The 17,910-nt window shown below is 54.1% G+C and overlaps 1 protein-coding gene across 1 annotated transcript in view; it reads right to left on the minus strand.

Annotated features, from left to right (window-relative positions):
• Nucleotides 1-302: 302 nt before the first annotated feature.
• The window catches only part of MROH2A (maestro heat like repeat family member 2A), a 47,357-nt gene continuing 29,749 nt past the window's right edge, over nucleotides 303-17,910 (minus strand). Inside the window, exons 25-42 of the mRNA XM_057746484.1 lie at nucleotides 17,011-17,119; nucleotides 16,113-16,208; nucleotides 13,953-14,057; nucleotides 12,084-12,207; nucleotides 11,409-11,527; nucleotides 10,428-10,580; nucleotides 9,859-10,013; nucleotides 7,706-7,865; nucleotides 7,447-7,634; nucleotides 6,948-7,085; nucleotides 6,396-6,504; nucleotides 5,075-5,221; nucleotides 4,809-4,991; nucleotides 4,126-4,281; nucleotides 2,329-2,460; nucleotides 1,224-1,326; nucleotides 898-963; nucleotides 303-424 (exon numbers count right to left, since the gene is read on the minus strand). Coding sequence (XP_057602467.1) covers nucleotides 303-424; nucleotides 898-963; nucleotides 1,224-1,326; nucleotides 2,329-2,460; nucleotides 4,126-4,281; nucleotides 4,809-4,991; nucleotides 5,075-5,221; nucleotides 6,396-6,504; nucleotides 6,948-7,085; nucleotides 7,447-7,634; nucleotides 7,706-7,865; nucleotides 9,859-10,013; nucleotides 10,428-10,580; nucleotides 11,409-11,527; nucleotides 12,084-12,207; nucleotides 13,953-14,057; nucleotides 16,113-16,208; nucleotides 17,011-17,119 — 2,365 coding nt within the window. The remainder of the gene's footprint in view (nucleotides 425-897; nucleotides 964-1,223; nucleotides 1,327-2,328; nucleotides 2,461-4,125; nucleotides 4,282-4,808; nucleotides 4,992-5,074; nucleotides 5,222-6,395; nucleotides 6,505-6,947; nucleotides 7,086-7,446; nucleotides 7,635-7,705; nucleotides 7,866-9,858; nucleotides 10,014-10,427; nucleotides 10,581-11,408; nucleotides 11,528-12,083; nucleotides 12,208-13,952; nucleotides 14,058-16,112; nucleotides 16,209-17,010; nucleotides 17,120-17,910) is intronic.

Consider the following 17,910-nt stretch of genomic DNA (forward strand, 5'->3'; position numbering starts at 1 on the left):
GAAGACACAAAGGGGCTCTGGATCCTCTAGGCCGAGAGGGGCTGCCTGACACACACACACTCGGGGGAGGCGGGACTGAAGTTCCCCTTTGCCCCATTGCCTTGGCTCTGGGGTGTCATCACCTTATAGTCAGGAATCTGCTCTCCAAATAGCAAGGGTGGTTTATTTCAATGCGAGGAAAGAAAGGGACACATTATTTAAGAATAATGCTTTTCTTACAAATGAAATTAAAACCGGTTTGCATTTCTGCGGTGGGGTTTGGCCATCAGGGGAGAGGCAGGTACATTTTGCTTTCAGACCACCTAGGAAGTTCCTTCGGGTGAAGCCAAAAGTTGGTGCTGACTACAGGTATCCAAGATTTTGAGAGTCTCCAGGGCTGCCCTCCGGACCCCAGGATCCGAGTCCAGCTGTAGCTCCTGGAGAGCTGAGAGTGAGCGTAACCAGGAGAGGATGAGGACCCTTGCAGCCAAGCCCGCACCCTCCGCCGGCCCTGGGCAGTGTATGCTGGTGAAGGCCTGGCCCAGGGAGCTGACTGTGGGACAAGGGGCTCACAGGGGCTGCAGACTTCACCCCCCTGTGTGTGAATTCAGAAGACAGCAGGTGCAGCAGTGTCTCCACACACATCTCCCATTTCTGGGGGCTGCCGTTACTTCAACAGGGGCAGAAAGATCACCCACAGGACCCAACTGCTGTGCGGACTGGCCGAAAGAATCAGGGCGAGTCGTTTCATCAATGTGTGTGACAGGGAGGGGGCAGAAAGCACAGGGAGCCATCAGAGTTGTCTTCCTGGAAAGCCCACTGCAGGTTCATCCACCTCTCTGTGCCCTGGCTACACCCTCACCCCCAAATACAACCAGGGTCTCATTTCTGACTCATACTTGAGTCTCTGATACTTACAGTTCCGTAATGCTGGAAAGTCCAGCTTTTTCAGGTAATGTACAGACATCTGCTTCATAATGACTCCTGAAATGATAGCCAGGAAATGCTCATCACACGAATATTAGGTCAGCGAGAGATTTGGTTTCACCTTGTAAGGGTCTCTGTTAAGGGTTTAGTTGAGGATGCCTAGTTGAGAATCGGGCATGTATGAAGCACCACGGGACACACAGAGGGGGACTTCCACCTTAGCCCAGGTCCCAACACCTGTTCCCCCGCTCCAGACCTGGGTCTGATCCGATGGCCTTCAAGGTCCCTCCTGCATCAGAAGACACCTGCCTGCTCACCTGCCAGGTTACATGCAGCAATCCTGATCCTTGACAAGTTACTTTTAATATAGGTCATTGTTTCTAGCAAGAAGCTGTAGAGAATGGCAGGATTTTTCTGAGTCTGCAAAAAACAAGCAACACCCAGAGCCGTGGAGGATGAGGTCCTGGCGACCGGCTGCTCACAAAGGGCAGTCCCATCTGTCTGAAGCTGGAGGGTGTGCCCAGAGAGGGCAAGTGCACACAACAAAGTCACACAGCAGATTAGTAGCCAGGCAACTTAAGGACCTTCAGCCTTCAGTTACTCTTGTCTGGCCCGGAGAGATTACACTTGCCCGCAGCCTGCACTGCCCAATTTGGAAGCCACCGGCCACACGTGGTCCTTGAGCACCTGAAACTCGGCTAATGTGAATGAAGTGTAAAGTGCCTCTTGGATATTGAAGACAGCACCCCAAAAAAGTAAACTATGACATTATTAACTTTATATTGATTGCATGTTGAAATGCTAATGATGTATATCTTTTGGGTTAAATAAAATCTACTATTAAACTTGGTTTCCCCTCTTTTCACTTCTTCCAACAGACATCTTGAAAATGATTATAATGCATATATAGGGAATCTAGAAAAATGGTACTGATGAACCTAGTGGCAGGGCAGGAATAGAGACACAGACGAACAGAACAGACTTGAGGACATGGGTGGGGGGAAGCGGAAGCTGGGATGTAGTGAGAAAGTAGCAATGACACAGACACACTACCAAATGTAAAATAGATAGCTAGTGGGAAGCTACTACAGAGCACAGTGAGATCAGCTCATTGCTTTGTGAAGACCTAAAGGGGTGGGATAGGGAGGTTGGGAGGGAGGCTCGAGAGGGAAGGGATATGGGGATATATGTAAACATAGAGCTGAGTCGCTTTGTTGTACAACAGAAACTGGCACAACAGTGTAAAGCAATTATACTCCAATAAAGAAAAAAATATGGGTATGTGGTTTGCATTCTTTTTCTGTCAGACAGAGCTGGTCTCAACACCTCAGGTTGAAAAGGTGAACACAGGGTCACAGGATGAAGCCCCGAGCCCCCAGGGACCACCTCCCACGGGTCCATCCCCCACCTCAGCTGCCTCACCAGGATGGAGCACAGGGTTCTCTGGAAACCGGTCATCTCCTTGGGGGCAGTGGCATCACTTTGGTTCAAGGAGCTCTCCAGGGCCTTCCAGCCCCAGAAGTGCACACACTGAAACATGGTAGCCACACAGGCCTGGAGGGACACAGGACACGACAGCAGGAGAGGCGTCAGGCAGACCCAGGGGGCTCACACGATGGGGGGTGGCTGGCGGGGCTGGCGTTCCGTCAGTAAACTCCAGGGCAGCCCCCAAAAAGCCTCAGGAAGCCAAAGAAGGGTGGGCCGGTGGGCCCTAGGAGCATGCCTGGGACCGAGCCCACTGGCCTGTATAACGCCTGTGTGCACATTTATTAAAAGCCCCTTGGGAGAAGCTGCAGCCCCAGTCTCCCCCTTAGCCATTAGCCAGCACTTTGGTCCCCTCACCAGCCCTGCCAGGGAACTGCCCCTCCAGGAGCCTGGGGGTCGGAGGTCTGGCTGCGATTAGCAGGACAGGAGTGAGCGTTCTCATCCCCCCCAGATCCCCTCCATCCAGCTCTTCCTGCCCCTTCGCCCTGCAGCAACCAGTCCCCCTGGCCTCTGGCCTCCGGTGGGGTTAGGCCATGGGAAGGTACTGATTGCAGGGCAGGGAGGGAGGATTGGAAGTGACAGCAGCACCGGCGGGGGCCCCATCCCGTGCCGGTCTCTCCTCTTTGTGGCTCCTTCATCAAACCCTCTCCGTCACCTTTCTGGGCCTGCTGTCACTTCTTTCCCTAAAGCCTTGCCCCCCAGGACAGGGGCTCACAAAACGTGAAAGGAGTGTGAGCTGTAGATAGAGCGCTGTGAGGATTAGTGAGAAGAGGAGTCTCTAAGAGGTGACACCTGTGCCCTGGGTCACCAGTGTCCCTGAGGCAGAGCCCCGGAGGGGAGACAGGGTGGGGGTGGGGGGGCAGCCCAGAGTCGGGAGGCTGTTGCCCTGTGGACGCCACCTGGACCCCCACCCCCACGTGGAAGCCTCAGCCCTCAGCAACAGGATTGAGAGGACTAAGGGTGTGGCCCCAGAAACGGGACTAAGGTAGCAGTTGACCGTGCTCTGTGAAGGGCCCCTCGTTTGGGGCCAGCTGTATCCCCGCAGCTCCTGGGAGTGGCAGGACTACCCCTAATCTCAGCCACCGCTCCACCACCCCCTCCCCAGTCCACACAGAGAGACAGGGAGCAGAGAAGACAGAGGTCAGCCTCATGGGCAGGGTGGGCAGGAGAGGGGCTCCACACACGTGTGTCCCCAGGCGGCCACGGTCAGCCTGAGAGGCAACGGTTAAACAAGGCGGGGGGAGTGGGGCTCCCCTCCCCCACCCCGAAGCAACGGAGCAGCCAGGCCTTGGAGAAGATGGAGAAACCAGAAAGCCAGGCACCCTCCGCTGCTCCTGGCAGCCCCAGCACAAGCCCGCCCCACAGGGAGCCAGTGAGGAGAGACTGAAGGCGAGCGTCACGCAGGCCCGAGTCCTAATTCCCCAAAGGGATGGCTGTTTATAGAATCTGGTAGAAGGAAGGGCGGCTGGTGAAGGTGCCCGGAGAAGAAGGAAACTACGTGGCGTTTCCCCCGCAGAGCCGAGACTCCTCAATAAGCCGGTTTGTGGGTCGTCTTGACTGCCTCCTTCCCCAGCCTGGCGCGGGCAGCCGGCAGATCGTGGCCTTCGGGGTCCCGGGAAGACTGAGCGAGGTGGGGGGACAGCCCAGCTAGCCCGGCTGGCGGCCCCGAAGCACGTGATCCTTTCGGGGATCACGGGCCCTGGACTTCGGACACAAAACCCAGGTGGGTCTCACCTGGGCTGCATCGGAGCAGGGGTCCTGGCAGTGGAGCATGAGGGGGATCCAGGCTTTCTTCACTTCCTCCTTGAAGAAATGCTTCTTGGAAATTCTGACCACTTTTGCCAGCTTCCCAAAGAGGACGAAGGCTTTTAAACGCAGCAGCTCACTCTCCTGCGGCGGAGATGGACAAACAAGTTCTGAAATTTGGGAAGCAAGAAGCCCACCAAAACCTAAGTCATTCTCTGTGGACCCTCTTAAATGTCTTGGCCTTCACAGAGCTTTCTGGGTCATCTGATCGGCCTCAGGTCTCCCCTGCAGGGCTCTCAGGACTGGGCATTATTCTCGTGTTAATGACCTCCTCTTCCCTAGATGAGGGCTGTGCTGGATCTGATTGCCCACCACCGCCTGGCAGAGTCCCCACCCCGCAGGTCACAGGTGTCCAAAGAGCATTTGTGGCTGTGAGGAATTAAAATCAGGGGAGGAGGATCCCATGGGCGCTAGAATAATATTTTTTACTTTTTTTATCAGATGTCATGATCAGCCAATTGATACACCAGCACCAAGTCAAACCGGCAGCCCTTTACGTTCCAGGGCTCATCTCTTCTTCAGGGAATTAGAAGTGGCCATTCGTCCACTGAGTGGCCATTTGCGGGCCCCCAAGAGGACCAGGGCTGAGCAAGACTCCAATATGGACTCACATTGTCAAAGAAGGTTCTGCACTGCTGGGAGATGGTGTCGAAGGCGGACCCCACATCCCCTTCTCGCAGCTCAGCCAGGATCTTGGCCAGGGCCTCCATGCCCTCGGAGGTCACGCTGGTGCTCAGGGGTTCCCTCAGGGAGCACAAGCACTTCTCCAGTAAGAGCTTCCGGTACTGCCTCACCTGGGGGCACAGGAGCCGTCAGCCCCCGCCTGGTTCCCCAGGACGCACCGGCACCGGCCCCTCAGCCCACCGACCCTGCAGACCTTCTTGGGGGCGCCGAGGGCCATGTTGCCAAGGGCGCGCAGGGACAGCACCCTCAGAGCGTCGTCCTCCTGGTCCACACCCTTCTCCAGCATCAGCACTGCCGGCCTCAGCAGCTTCTCCTGGTACAGGATCGGCTCACTCATGAACTGGAAAGGAGCACTTTTTACAATTGCCCCCAAGAGAGGCCTGTTTCTCACCCACAAAACTTGACGTGTGATGACATTCAGTGACAGAGTGGTCTCTCTGTGAATAGGAGAGGATTCTGAGCCCCAAGTCCCAGGACCAACTCTGGGCTCCTCCTCCTGCCAGCTGTGGGACCCTGGCAAGTCCCTCCACCCCTCTGAGCCTCAGTTTCCTCATCTGTAAAAAGAGGGTGACCCTGACTCATAGGGTCGCTGTGAGGATCTGATGAGGAAATACATGGGAAATCCTAGGTGAGTGTTACCTATATTAACACACTCCTTCATCACTCATTTCTTCAGTTAATGTGGTGGGAGCGGCCACCATGCAAGAGCCGCGCCCACTGTATCTGAGCAGAAATGCATAAGAAGCCCGGATTCCACTCGCCTGGGACTCAGGGAGTCACTACTGACCTAGCACCCAAAATGCTGGGAACTCAGGACCGCGGGGAACCCTCTGGCATGTGTATGTATGCGTGTGTCTGTGTGTGTGTGCGTGCACACACACGAGTGTGTTTTACAAACCTTAAGGAAACTAAACACCAAATTGGCGACTCCAGAATTGAAAACTGACCCTTCGGCCCTTTACAGAGCAAGTCTGCCATCCCCTGCACTAGGCCAATGGCTGGTTCTTACAACTTCCTGGGCATCAGGCAGCCAACAAAATTCCCCCTAAAAGTTTCCTGGCCAGTGCCCTCAGGACTCCATAAGTGCCCCAACTGCATGGAAGGATAGCTGGGCCCCAGCAGCTCTAACCCCCTTCCGGGCCTTCCTGCCTGGCAAAGCCTCGGAGCCCTCCTGCAAGGCCTTCCCCTGGAAGTCCTCCTCCAGCCCCGGGGTGTGGCTGGCACTCACGCTGTCACATGTCTCTCGGCCACCACGCTTCAGGGCACAGGCCGGGTCTCAGCCCTCTTTCCCCACAGTGCCCTCCCCGAATCACCCGTGTGATGAATGAATGAAGGAGGGAATGCGTGAACCAACACACAAATGAGGGATGTTCCCCTGTCCCCGCCCCCACACCCTGGACTCAGAGCCTGGGCACCTGCCCTGAGATGAGCCCCCAGGACCACCCCACCCTGCCCTAGCCCAGCCCACCCAGCGCTCCCAGCCCTCCACGCCCGAGCCTTGGCCTCACTTCCACGCAGACCGCCGTGCTGCTGATGCGACAGCTCAGGGCCTCTGAGGCCATGCCCCTGAGCACCAGCTCCGACAGCCTCTGCGGGTAGACCTCTGTGTTTCGCACACACAGCCTGCAGGGGACAGCACCATGGGGGGGAGGGGGGGTTGTTCCTCAGCTCCTGCTGGGTGTGGCAGCTCTGCAGCAGGGTGCCCGGGGACAGAGCTCCTAGGTCAGGGGGCCACTGAAGTACTGACTCCCCATCTCCTTTTTATAAAAGGGGACCAGAATGAGGGCCACTCATGGAGCTCAGCACTCAGGAAGGAACTCCCAGTCCTGCTGTCCTGGCCCAGCTCAGAAGCCCCGTGTGGCTTGGGCATCCCCACCTGCCTCAGACCTCACTCTCTTGCCTCGGGGCAGGAAGGACTGGAAGAAAAGATTGCCTTTGCCCTGCACCCTCCTGCCACCCAGAGTCTGGGATGCGGGTCAACACAGCAATCTCCGCCGGAGCAAGGCATTCAGCCACGACCCAGACCTTCCAGCAAGGAGACGAGCCCCTGGGAGCCTGGTGCCCACCTGGCCAGCAGGCTCACTCCCTGCAGGAACGTGGAGCTGCTCTCCAGGAGCGTCCACACACCCTGCTCCTCCAGGGTGCGAAGCAGTGGCTCCTTATTGAGTATTCGGAACAGAAGCTGCATGGATTTGATCGTGACCCTGGAAGAAGGCAGGGCCGAATCACGATGCGTCTGCCCCGCTGGGAGCACCCACAGCACCTCAGACAGGTAAGCTCTGCACCCAGGTCTGTGAAGGGGCACCCAACACAGGCAGGGCCTCAGTCAAGGGGCCAAGAATAATCGTGTGACGGTGGGTCTGGAAACTCTGAAAACCGCACCATGCTGGGCCCATGGGAGGGAGAGTCATAAGATCAGTTTCCAGAAACTTCTCCCCACCAGGAGGGAAAGGTGAGGGTCTCTCAGTGGGGGTGACATTTGGAGTCTAGTGACTTCTAAGAGGTCACTAAGAGTCCAGCCCAGGCCCTCAGCCTTACACCCCGTGCCCCTACCCTTGAGAGCACCTTTGCAGGTTGATCTCCTCGGGGAGGGTCCCCGTGTGGACAAGTCTCCATGTCTTCAGGACAGGTGACATGGCCTCTGGCCCCTGGCTGCTGCTGAGCTGCAGCAGGAGGGTGTAGACAAGGTCCGGAAAGAGATCTGGGAGCTTGTCGTCCATCTTCTCAATGAGAAGGTGGATGGTGCACAGAGTCTGCAGAGAGAAGGGCCAGAGGCGTCAGGGCTCCCACTGAGCCCCCAAGGAGGGCCCGCCCCGCGACTCACCATCAGAGGGTCCACCGCAGCCAGGCGCCAGACGTCGGCCTTGGAGGTGGCGTTGGCCTTGGGCACGAACCTTGACTGCAGCCGGCCCATCAGCGCGTGGAGCATCGTCCGGGCAAAAGGCACGTTCTCGGCCACAGCCAGCCACACCTCCACCAGGTGGCTAGCCAAAGACAGGGGACAAGGACTCTGAGTTTGGGGCCACATGCCCTGGCAGGTCAGAGCCCCTGTGGACCCCCAGGCAGCCCCCTGAATAGGGGCTGGACTCTGGAGGCTGGATCCCAGGGAGGTGGTGTGAGCCACCAAAGACTGCACAACCAGAAGCCAGGTCCCCACTCCATGCTCAGCCACACGCCTCTGCCCACGGTACCCTGGGAAAGCCACAGCCCCTCTCAGAAGCCCCAGCTCTGCTGCTAGGTGACCCCAGGAGTCTCCACCAGGGCTGCTGTGCAATGACTTTGTGGACATGTCCGGTCACAGCCTCCCAGTGCCCAAGTGTGTCAGGCAGGCACCAGGCAGCTTGCTGATGTGCATCACTTAACTCCTCTCAACACACCTGTGTGGAAGGTGCCTTCCTCTCCATTTCCACAGAAGAGGAAATGAGGCCCACAGAGGTCAGGTAACCTACCAGGTTACAACTTGAAGCTGGCCTCCTGATCCCCAAGTCCAAGCCCGCAGCCCTGCTGAGAAGGGAAGGGGCCCCGGGACAGTGACGTACGGGCCTCTGTGCACGGGTACAGGCAGGTGGGGTCTGGTGGGCTCTGAAGGGCTAAAGCTGTAGATCCAGCAGGATCAATCTGCCTGTCTGAATCCACAAAACTAAATGCACAAGTGTGGGGAGGTGAGTTTTGCTGGGGTGGTGGGGAGATATGGCAGGGGCCGGGTGGCAGGAATCAAATGGAAGGGAGGGCACAACACACTCATTAGCAACAGCTTCTCAGAAACAAGCCAAAGGAGTGTAAGGAAACAAGAAAGTGGGGACCTCATTCCTATAACCATGTGAGCTTGAAGAAGGACCTTGGCTCCAGAAGGGAATGAAGCCTGGCTGACACCTTGATGCAGCTTGAGACCCTGAGCAAAGGTCCCAGCTCAGCCAAGCCCAGGCTCCTGACTGCCCAAACCAGGAGATGATAAATGGCTGTTGTTCCAAACTCCAAGTTGCTGGCAATTTGTTACACAGCAGTAGCTAACCAATACAGTGAAAGCCAGCCAGCCAGAGGCCCCACCCTAGCACTGCTCTGAGAGGGACTAAACTCTCCTTAAATCAAGCTACCTGCACTGCACTGCCCTCCTACCTGGACCCAGGGCAATGATGCCCTTATGAGAAACAGCTCCACAGCAGAGCCAGGCCTGCATTTCACATGGGGCAGCCCCAGAGGTTCTGGATCTGACATCTGTGCTCAAAACTCTCTTTTCTCTGCTCACAGCATCTTCTGTGGCATCTGCCATGTCTCTCTCTAACAAGTCTCAAGGCTGCCCTTTGCTCCTTGGTCTCTGCTGCTCTGGGGATGCCTGCCCACCTCTTTCTGTGCCCTCCCCAGTGAATTCCAGTTCCATCCCAGCACACTCACTCCCTAAAGTGGTGAGATCCTACCAGCAGCCCATGTGGTGCTATGACAGAGCCACAGGGACTGGGCCCACTGCTTGTCAAGATGGCACAAGCAGGAAGGTTTGCACTGCTTTACGGTGAAGCCACCTGAGGGGTTTGAGGCTCGGTCATTTCATCCCTTGGGCACCTGGACCAGTCACTTCCCTCTCAGCCACATTTGGAAAGGAGGAAGGACAGAGTGCAGCTTCTCCAGAGGCCTGTTCTGGCCCGAGGGGCCACATCCTGTGGTCTATCCGGCTCAGAGCTCTGTCCTCCCCAGGGAGGAAAGGGTTGCTGAGGGCGGAGCTCCGAGGGGGTGTCTGGGACATGTGAGATGCTATGGGATCTGGACTCCAGCTTGGTAGGATGGAGCTGTAACGTCGAGGCTCTGGGTCTGAGGTTCCCAGAGTATGTACCTCCCATGGAGAGGCAGGGAGAGGGTTTGACCAGCCCCAGAGTTGGACAAGGCACCGCTCAAGGCCCCAGTCTTCTGGGACGTGTCGGTGGTGGCGACTCGGGCACGGTCCAGGTGGCACAGGAGGCAGTAGCCCCACCCCCGGGCACCCACCTCTCCATGGGCAGGGGCTGCCGCAGGAGCGACGTGAGGACGATCTCCTGGTGGTAGTGCGCCAGCAGGAGGATGCCCTCGATGAGGTGGTGCCGCACCTCCAGGGGATCCACCACCGGCAGGTGGACCAGAATGGCACCCAGGATCTCGGCCACCTGGGAAGGGGTGGGGCATCACCGGGCAGCCCGGCCCTCCTGCCCTCACCCTACTGCACACCCCTCCTCTTGCCCAAGTGGACACTGGGTAGGTTAAACCGCCAGCACCCCTTCCAACGCATCCTCTGGTCTCTTCCAGGATTTTATCAGATTCGCAGTGTGGGAGGTGCAAATCTGATAAAATCCAGGAGAGTGAGCCTCGGGCCTCCAGCCCACTGTTCACTTAAGGACCAAGACACCTTCAACATGTTCTTTCTTGTTCTAGAATCCTACTTCCTCTTCCTCTTTACGATCATGGACTTGGGCGGTGGGGTGCGGAATCACCAGCAAGCGATGCTGGGCCCCTCCCCACCCACCAGTCTGGACGAACAGGGCAGCCCCAGGCCCCAGGTGACCTGGCCACAGCTCTGTCACCTTGTCCTCTAGTTCCTTGACCTTCATCTGGAGGAAGGTGCCTATCCAGGTGACAGAGGCCTTGTCATGCTGGAGGTCCACGGCCCCGATATTCTCACAGAGCTTCTGGATGAGCGAGACCACCTCATCACAGTTAAACTGCAAGCAGGCCACCTACAACAAGAGCAGACCGTTCCCAGGGTCCGACAACCAAGTCCAAGGACTCCCCTGCCCGCCTGTCTCCTCTGACGTCCCTGCTCTTCTGCTCAAGCCCCAGCCCCCATCCTCTCTCAGACAATTGCCACTGCCTCCTTCCCCTCCTTCCCCTCCAGCCCCCAGCCTCTTACCATCTCAGCCACGGGGCTGCTCAGATCTTGCTCAATGTCAAAGTCTCAGGGATGCATCCCAACCCCTCCCTCGCCTCATCACCTGCCCCCAACCCACTGAACCCCCGCACAGGAATCTTCTCCCCAAACCCTCCCTGTCCTGACTCTACTGCCCTGCAGCCTTCCCTCAGGGTGTGCCCTGAGCCCTCACACCCTTTGACCTGTCCTGCATGCACAGGCCCCCTGCTCCCGGAGCCTCCTCTACTGCCTGAGGCAGAAGAGACCTCATCCCTCAGCAGCCCTGAGAGTTCAGCAGCTCCGGACACTTTCAGTCACCCGTGAGCCATCAGCCTGCCCGTGGGCCAACTCCTGTGTGCAGGTTCTCGTGTTCAGTTCTTTCTGGGGCTCCCGCAGTGTAGCACGTGATAGGGACAAAGAGAAGACAGCTGGGGTCCGTTAAGCACCTACCGTGTGCCAGGCACCACAGTGGGGACCTTACACATCACAGGCCATTTAAATAGTGACACACGCGGCACGAGTTGGACCAAAGGCCATACAAGCCATGACCCCCTGGAAGAGGATGGGGGCGGGGCAGCCAGGCTGAGCAAGGTCTCACCCCCCAGAGATGGCCCAGGCACCCGGAAACCACGGCCCACACAACCTTCCCACTCATCACCTTGGCGATTCTGGAGGACACAATGATAATCTTCTCCATGTCCGAGCCCTGCAGGTCCTCCTTACATTTCTCAAGCTCCAACTCCTTAGAAGCGCCCCAGGAGGAGCAGGTCTGGCTTGCTGGTGGGAATACAATTTCAGACACGATTGGCCAGGACAAAGGGCCCGCATCGCAGCGGCCTCCTGCCCCAGCCCACAGGATGCCCTGGCTCTGCAGGCCTGGACTACCTCCAGCATCTGGACACCCCATTCCTCTTGCCTTGCCCCTCGAACCACCTCTACACACAGCTCAGAGGGACACTCTGCCAACTGCCACCTGCCCACCCAGAGGCCACCTCTCCCTGTCTGAATGTCCCCCCACTGCATTCCCCCCTGAGCTCATCTCTGGCCAGTTCTGCCACATCCTTGGTATCTGTGAGCTGACCCTGCCCAGTGGGGACCCTCGTGCCCGGCACATGCCCTCAGTGGGTTGTGCTGGCCCAATGAGCCTCTCCTTCTCGAAGTTTCCATGGCCTCTTAGTGAGCTGTGCACGCCCTCTGCCATCCTTGCTGGTCCCGCTTGTTTGTCTATACAAAGAGGGCATACTCCCCCCCCGAGGCGGCCCCCACAGCCGACACCCCTGGTGTCCGCCCTCCCTCCCGGCCTGGAGAGGATGATGACCCACCCACCCCATACCGTGAAGATCCAACAGGCTGGACAGGACATCCACAGAGGCCAGGCGCGTTCTTCTGTGCGGGTCACAGGTGCACGGGGCGAGGAGTCCGACCAGGGTGCCAAACTGCCCCAGCTTCAGGGGAAACTGAGGGACGGGAGACCTCAAGGGTCACACCCTCTGTCCTGCCGAGCATACCTGGTGCTGCCCGAGGGCAGCGCAACCAGCAGCCAGAGAGGGTGAACTCTGCTCTGAAAACATCCCTGTCTGGGAAGCCCAAACCTCCATTCCCGAGCCCCACGGCTGGGCCCTGGGAGGCCGAGCAGCCAGGATCTGAAGAGTCTGCTTAGAACTCATCCTGAGCCCCTGGGCACAGGTGCTACATCTGAGCGTCCGCCTTGTTCCTATAACTGAGCCCTGCCTTCAGCTCTGGGCTTCCCAGCTCACTAGCTGTGTGACCTGGGTATGTACTTAGCCTCAGGCCCTCATGTTTCTTGTCTGTAAAACAGAGATGAAAATGGTGCCTAGGGACTTCCCTGGTGGCACAGTGGTTAAGAACCTGCCTGCCAATGCTGGGGACATGGGTTCAATCCGTGGTCCAGGAAGATCCCACGTGCAGTGGAGCAACTAAGCCCGTGCACCCCAACTACTGAAGCCTGCCCGCCTAGAGCCCATGCTCCGCAACAAGAGAAGCCACCACACTGAGAAGCCCACGCATCGCAACAAAGAGTAACCCCCGCTCACCACAACTAGAGAAAGCCGGCACACAGCAACAAAGACCCAACACAGCCATAAATAAATAAATAAATAAATAAATAAATTTATTAAAAAAAAAAGAAATGGTGCCTCTTCTTTCAGGGAATATGGGGAGAATCACGACAGAGAATCCAGGCAATGCACTCTGCACAACACCTGGCCTTAAACATTACTTAGCACTCATCTTGGCCCTGGCCTTGCTTTGCTGGGCCTGGCTCCCACCCGAACGGTGCTCCTGGACTGGGGTTCCCCCCACCTTTTTCTCATTGTGCACCAGCCCCAAGATGTGAGGCCCGTCCCCATTCCCCAGCCCCAGGACACCGTCGTCCTCCTGCCAACGCCATCCCTGAAGACCAGACAATCAGAGTATGAGGCCAACAAACAGGAAGAGAGATCACATGGAGCCGTGTCAGATGCTCAATCAACCAAAAAACCAGACTTCCCTGGTGGCGCAGTCGTTAAGAATCCGCCTGCCAATGCGGGGGACACAGGTTCAGTCCCTGGTCCGGGAAGATCCCACATGCCACAGAGCAGCTAAGCCTGCATGCCACAACTACTGAAGCCCGAGTGCCTAGAGCCTGTGCTCCGCAACAAGAGAAGTTGACGCAATGAGAAGCTCGCACACTGCAATGAAGAATAGCCCCTGCTTATCTCAGCTAAAGAAAGACTGCATGCAGCAACAAACACCCAATGCAGCCTAATTAATTAATTAGTTAGTTAATTAATTAATTTTTTAAAATCTTAAAAAAAAAAACCTCGAGGCATTTCTAGATTTTGTGATGGTGATATTTGTCAAGCTTTGTAAAATTTGTGATTTTGTAGTGATTTATTTTCTCATTCTGAGTGAAAACTCACTTTCCTAACCAGTGTGGTATTCATCAGTGTGTACCCCTTTTTCTTAAAGGGAGTCCTTTGGCCCCACAAAACCCAGAGCCACACCAAACCCGGCCCATCCTCTTTCTCACCACCCCTGAGCCCCAGAGCCAGCATCTCCCAGGTGAGGAAGCCTCTTCCCAAGGGACTCTCCAGGGGGCAGAACTCGATTTCAAAGGCATCTCCTCTTCTGGGATAGAGACAGGCATTTCCCTGTGGGTGTCAGAGCAGCAGGCTGGGGGGCCGGGGGTTCCTGGACTCACGCAGACGGCGATGCTCTGGACGTAGATCTGCATGAGATGGAGATGGAGGTTCATGGCCTTCTCCCGCTCCCATTCTTTCTCCGACAAGATCCACTTCTCCAGGAGCTGTGGGGAGAGCCCAGAACACATTAAATTCCCAAGCCCAGCCCTTTCCTGGTCACCACTGCTCTCCTCGTCTCTCCCACTCCGAGTCTGACTTTCAAAGCTCTGGGAGGTTCCAGATACTTCTGGTTCCTTCCCAGGCCCCACCACTAGAGAGATGAGGCTGTGAGAAAAGAGAGAGTAGCCCCAGCATCCTCACCAAGAAGGTGCTTGACTGATGTGTTTGGCTTTGTTCTAAACGTTTCCCTGTAGGTGAAAAGGCCAGGAGCACAGCTCACCCTGCACTCCAGGGCCTACATGTTCACGCACCTAATAACACAGCTTAACAAAACACAAAGCAAAAACTGATATAACTGAAGGAGAAATGAACAAACCCACAATGATAGAGACTTCAGTACCTCTTCCTCAGTAACTAATGATCAAGAAGAGAAAATCAGGAAGGATATGGAAAACCTACACAATATTGTCAACCAACCTGGCCTAACTGATTTTTAGGAACACGCCAGCCAGTGCAGCAGAAGGCATTCCAGGTACACAGAAAACATTCACCAAGATAGGCCACACCCGGGTAACAAAATAAGTCTCAACGAATTTAAAAGAGTTTGGATTATACAAAGTATGTCCTCGGACTACAATGAAGTTAAATCAGGAATCAAAACCAAAAGCATTTCTGGAAAACTCTCAAATATTTAGAAATTTCTAGATAACCCATGAGTCAAAGGAGAAGTCAAAAGAGAAATTGAAATGCATTTTGAACTAAAAATTAGAACACAACATATCAATGTTTGTGGGGTGTAGCAGCAAAGAACGAAGTTGGTAGACATACTATCTGCTCCTGATTTCAAGGCTCATTATATAATAATAGTGTAGTAATCAAGACAGGAGGACACTGGTGTAAAGGCAGACAAAAACATCAATAGAGCAGAACAGGTGTCCAGGAATAGACCCACACATATATGGTCAATTGATTTTTGACAAAGATGCAAAGGCAATTCAATGGAGAAAAGATACTTTCCAACAAGTGGTGCTGAAACAACTGGTTATTCACGTGCAAACAAAATTAAAATAAAATAAATTTTGATCCATATTTAAAAACTTTACTCAAAATATATCACAGACTTAATTGTAAAACCTGAAACTACCAAGTTCTAGAAGAAAACTAGAAGAAAATCTTTGTGACCCTGGGTTAGGCAAAGATTTCTTAGACATGACACCAAAAGCATGATCCATTAAAAAAAATGATAAATTAGATTTCATCAAAATTAAAAACTTCTGCTCTTCAAAAGACACTGTGAAATTAATGAAAAGGCAAGTCACAGACCAGGAGAAAATATTTGCAAATCACATATCTGATAAAGGACTTGTTTCCAAGATATATACAACCTCTGAAAAATCAATAACAAGAAAGCAAACAACCTAACATAAAAAAAAAAAAAAAGCAACCTACAAGTACCCTTCAAAAATACCAAGATTGTGAAAGACAAAGACTGAGAAATAGTTTCAGACTGAAGGAGAGAGATTAAAGAGACATGACAATTAAATGCAATTCATAGTCCAGATTAGATCCTGGGTCTGGGGGGAAATAACTATAAAGGACATTATTGGGACAATTAGTGAAATATGAGTATGGAACATAGATTAGAATATAGCATTGTATCAAGGTTAAATTTCCTGATTTTGAACATAGTACTGTTATATAAGAGAACATTCTTGTTGTTGATGTCTGCAGCTAACTCTCCATGATTCAAAAGGGGTATGCGTGTGTGTGTGTGTGTGTGTGTGTGTGTGTGTGTGTGTGTAATGAGAGGGGAAAAAAGAAAAAGAGAGAAAAAGAAAGTATCACAAAATATAAAGAATTGTGGATCTGGGTGAAAGGTATACAGGAGTTCTTTCTACTATTCTTGCAACTTTTCAGCCAACTTGAAGTTTTATCTACATAAAATTACCAAATCAATTTTTAACGCATACCCTTATTTCCTACTGACAGTCTGGCCCTCAGACCAGTGTTCTGGGAGTGGTGGGCATCCCTGGCTCCTGGCCCTCCACCAGACAACTCACGTGCACCATCTCCTGCAGCCCCTTGGGGTCCAGCTGCCTCTGCATGAGGCCCTCCATCAGCTGCTCCAGGGCACGCAGGGCATTCACATACAGGGTCTATGGCCAAGAGAGAGGAGAGCTGGGCAGCGATGGGGGCATGGCCAACCACCAGGACTCTGTGCGGGTCCACACCAGGGTCAAGTAGTGTGAGATGGTCTGATAACTGCCCTTTGACTTCTGCTTAGATTGAGTTCTTTATACTTAGCTTCTCATGCGACGTATAAAACAACCTCAAGAGGAACCCATTTTGCGAAGGAGGAAACCGAACTCCTAGAGCTCAGTTCTCCTGACCCCTTGTCCAGACCAGGACCTTGAGGCACAGATGGCTCCCTATCCACAGACGATCTGTCCTCCTTTTCCACAGCCTTATTGGGAAACAGCCATGCAGTCAGGGACTACATTTCCCAGGACCTCTTGTATCTAGGCGGAGCCACATGTCCGAGTTCTGGCCAACGGAAGATGGGCAACACAGCTCATAAATCTTCCAGACACTCTGTCCCAAGCTGGATATCTCTAGCCACAGGGACCTTAGGAGCCATGCAATGGAAACAGTGGGTCCTCTGTTAGCCCAGGTCCCTGAATTACTGCATGAAGTAGCCCCCCCACCCTTCACCTCTGCTACCAATTGGACTTCACTTAAGTGAGTGAGAAATATTTCATTTTGTAAAACCTTGAAAATTTCGGAGTTTATCTGTTAACAGCAGCTAGCATCACCTTACTCTTACTGATAGAGCCTGTTGCACTTTGTTGCCTCTGACCACTCATAGGTGGTTCAGGATGGTAGGCTCTTGGCACTGCTCATGTTAATGTACACTTCTAAGTCCTGACCCAGAAGATAAGGTGGCCCAGAGGGACCTACCTTAACGGACTCATTGTTCTCTCCTGGGGGTTGGAGAGAAATTACAGAATGTATACTAATATCCATCAGCTCACTGTTTTCCTCTGTGGAGTAGAAAGGCTTCAGTTTGCTAGGGAAAGAAGGGACAAGAGGAGTGATCAGTGGGGAGCTGAGACCCTGCCTCCCTCTGCCCAGTCTGGGGTGTAGAGGTATGTCACAGGATGAGGGAGAGGCCAGCTTCCCTGGTTGGGGGTTCAGGCACCCATCCCTTCCCAAGGGCCCTTGCTCCACCCACCAGTATCCAGTGACTGTGTGATTAAGTGGGGAACTCAGGGGTCGAAGGCCAGCTCTCCTACTTGTGGCCTGCTCTGAGACTCTCCCTCTTCTGTTCAGAAATATTCCATTGCTCCTCCCTGACCACAACCATAGACTCTGCCTCCCAGGCTGGTCCTGGCCAGGAGTTTTCAACTGTAATACTTGGACCAGAAGCAGCAGCAGCATCACCCTGGAGCTTATTAGAAATGCAAATTCAATGGCTCTACCTCAGAGCTACTGAATCAAAAACTCTGGAGTGGAGCCCAGCCCTCTGTGTTTTAATAAAACTTCGGGGCTGGTAGCTAGCTGCACTAGCTCATTCTCTTTCTGTCCCCTTCGTAAATAGACCTCAAGCCTAGGTGCATATTAGACTCATAGGAGGGCTTTTTAAGGGCCCCAGAGCCATGTCTGGCTCCAGAGATCCTTATTTAAAGGTCTGCAGGGAGATTGGGATTGCCATATATACATTACTGATAAGAAAAAAAATATCAAATTGTACACTTTAAATATATGCAGCTTATTGTTTGTCAATTATATCTCAATGAAAGTTCTTAAAAAAAAAAAAAAAAAGGTCTGCAGTGGGGCAGGTTATCAGTATTGTTACAG

Source organism: Hippopotamus amphibius, chromosome 8 (assembly GCF_030028045.1).
Source record: "Hippopotamus amphibius kiboko isolate mHipAmp2 chromosome 8, mHipAmp2.hap2, whole genome shotgun sequence".
NCBI lineage: Eukaryota > Metazoa > Chordata > Mammalia > Artiodactyla > Hippopotamidae > Hippopotamus > Hippopotamus amphibius.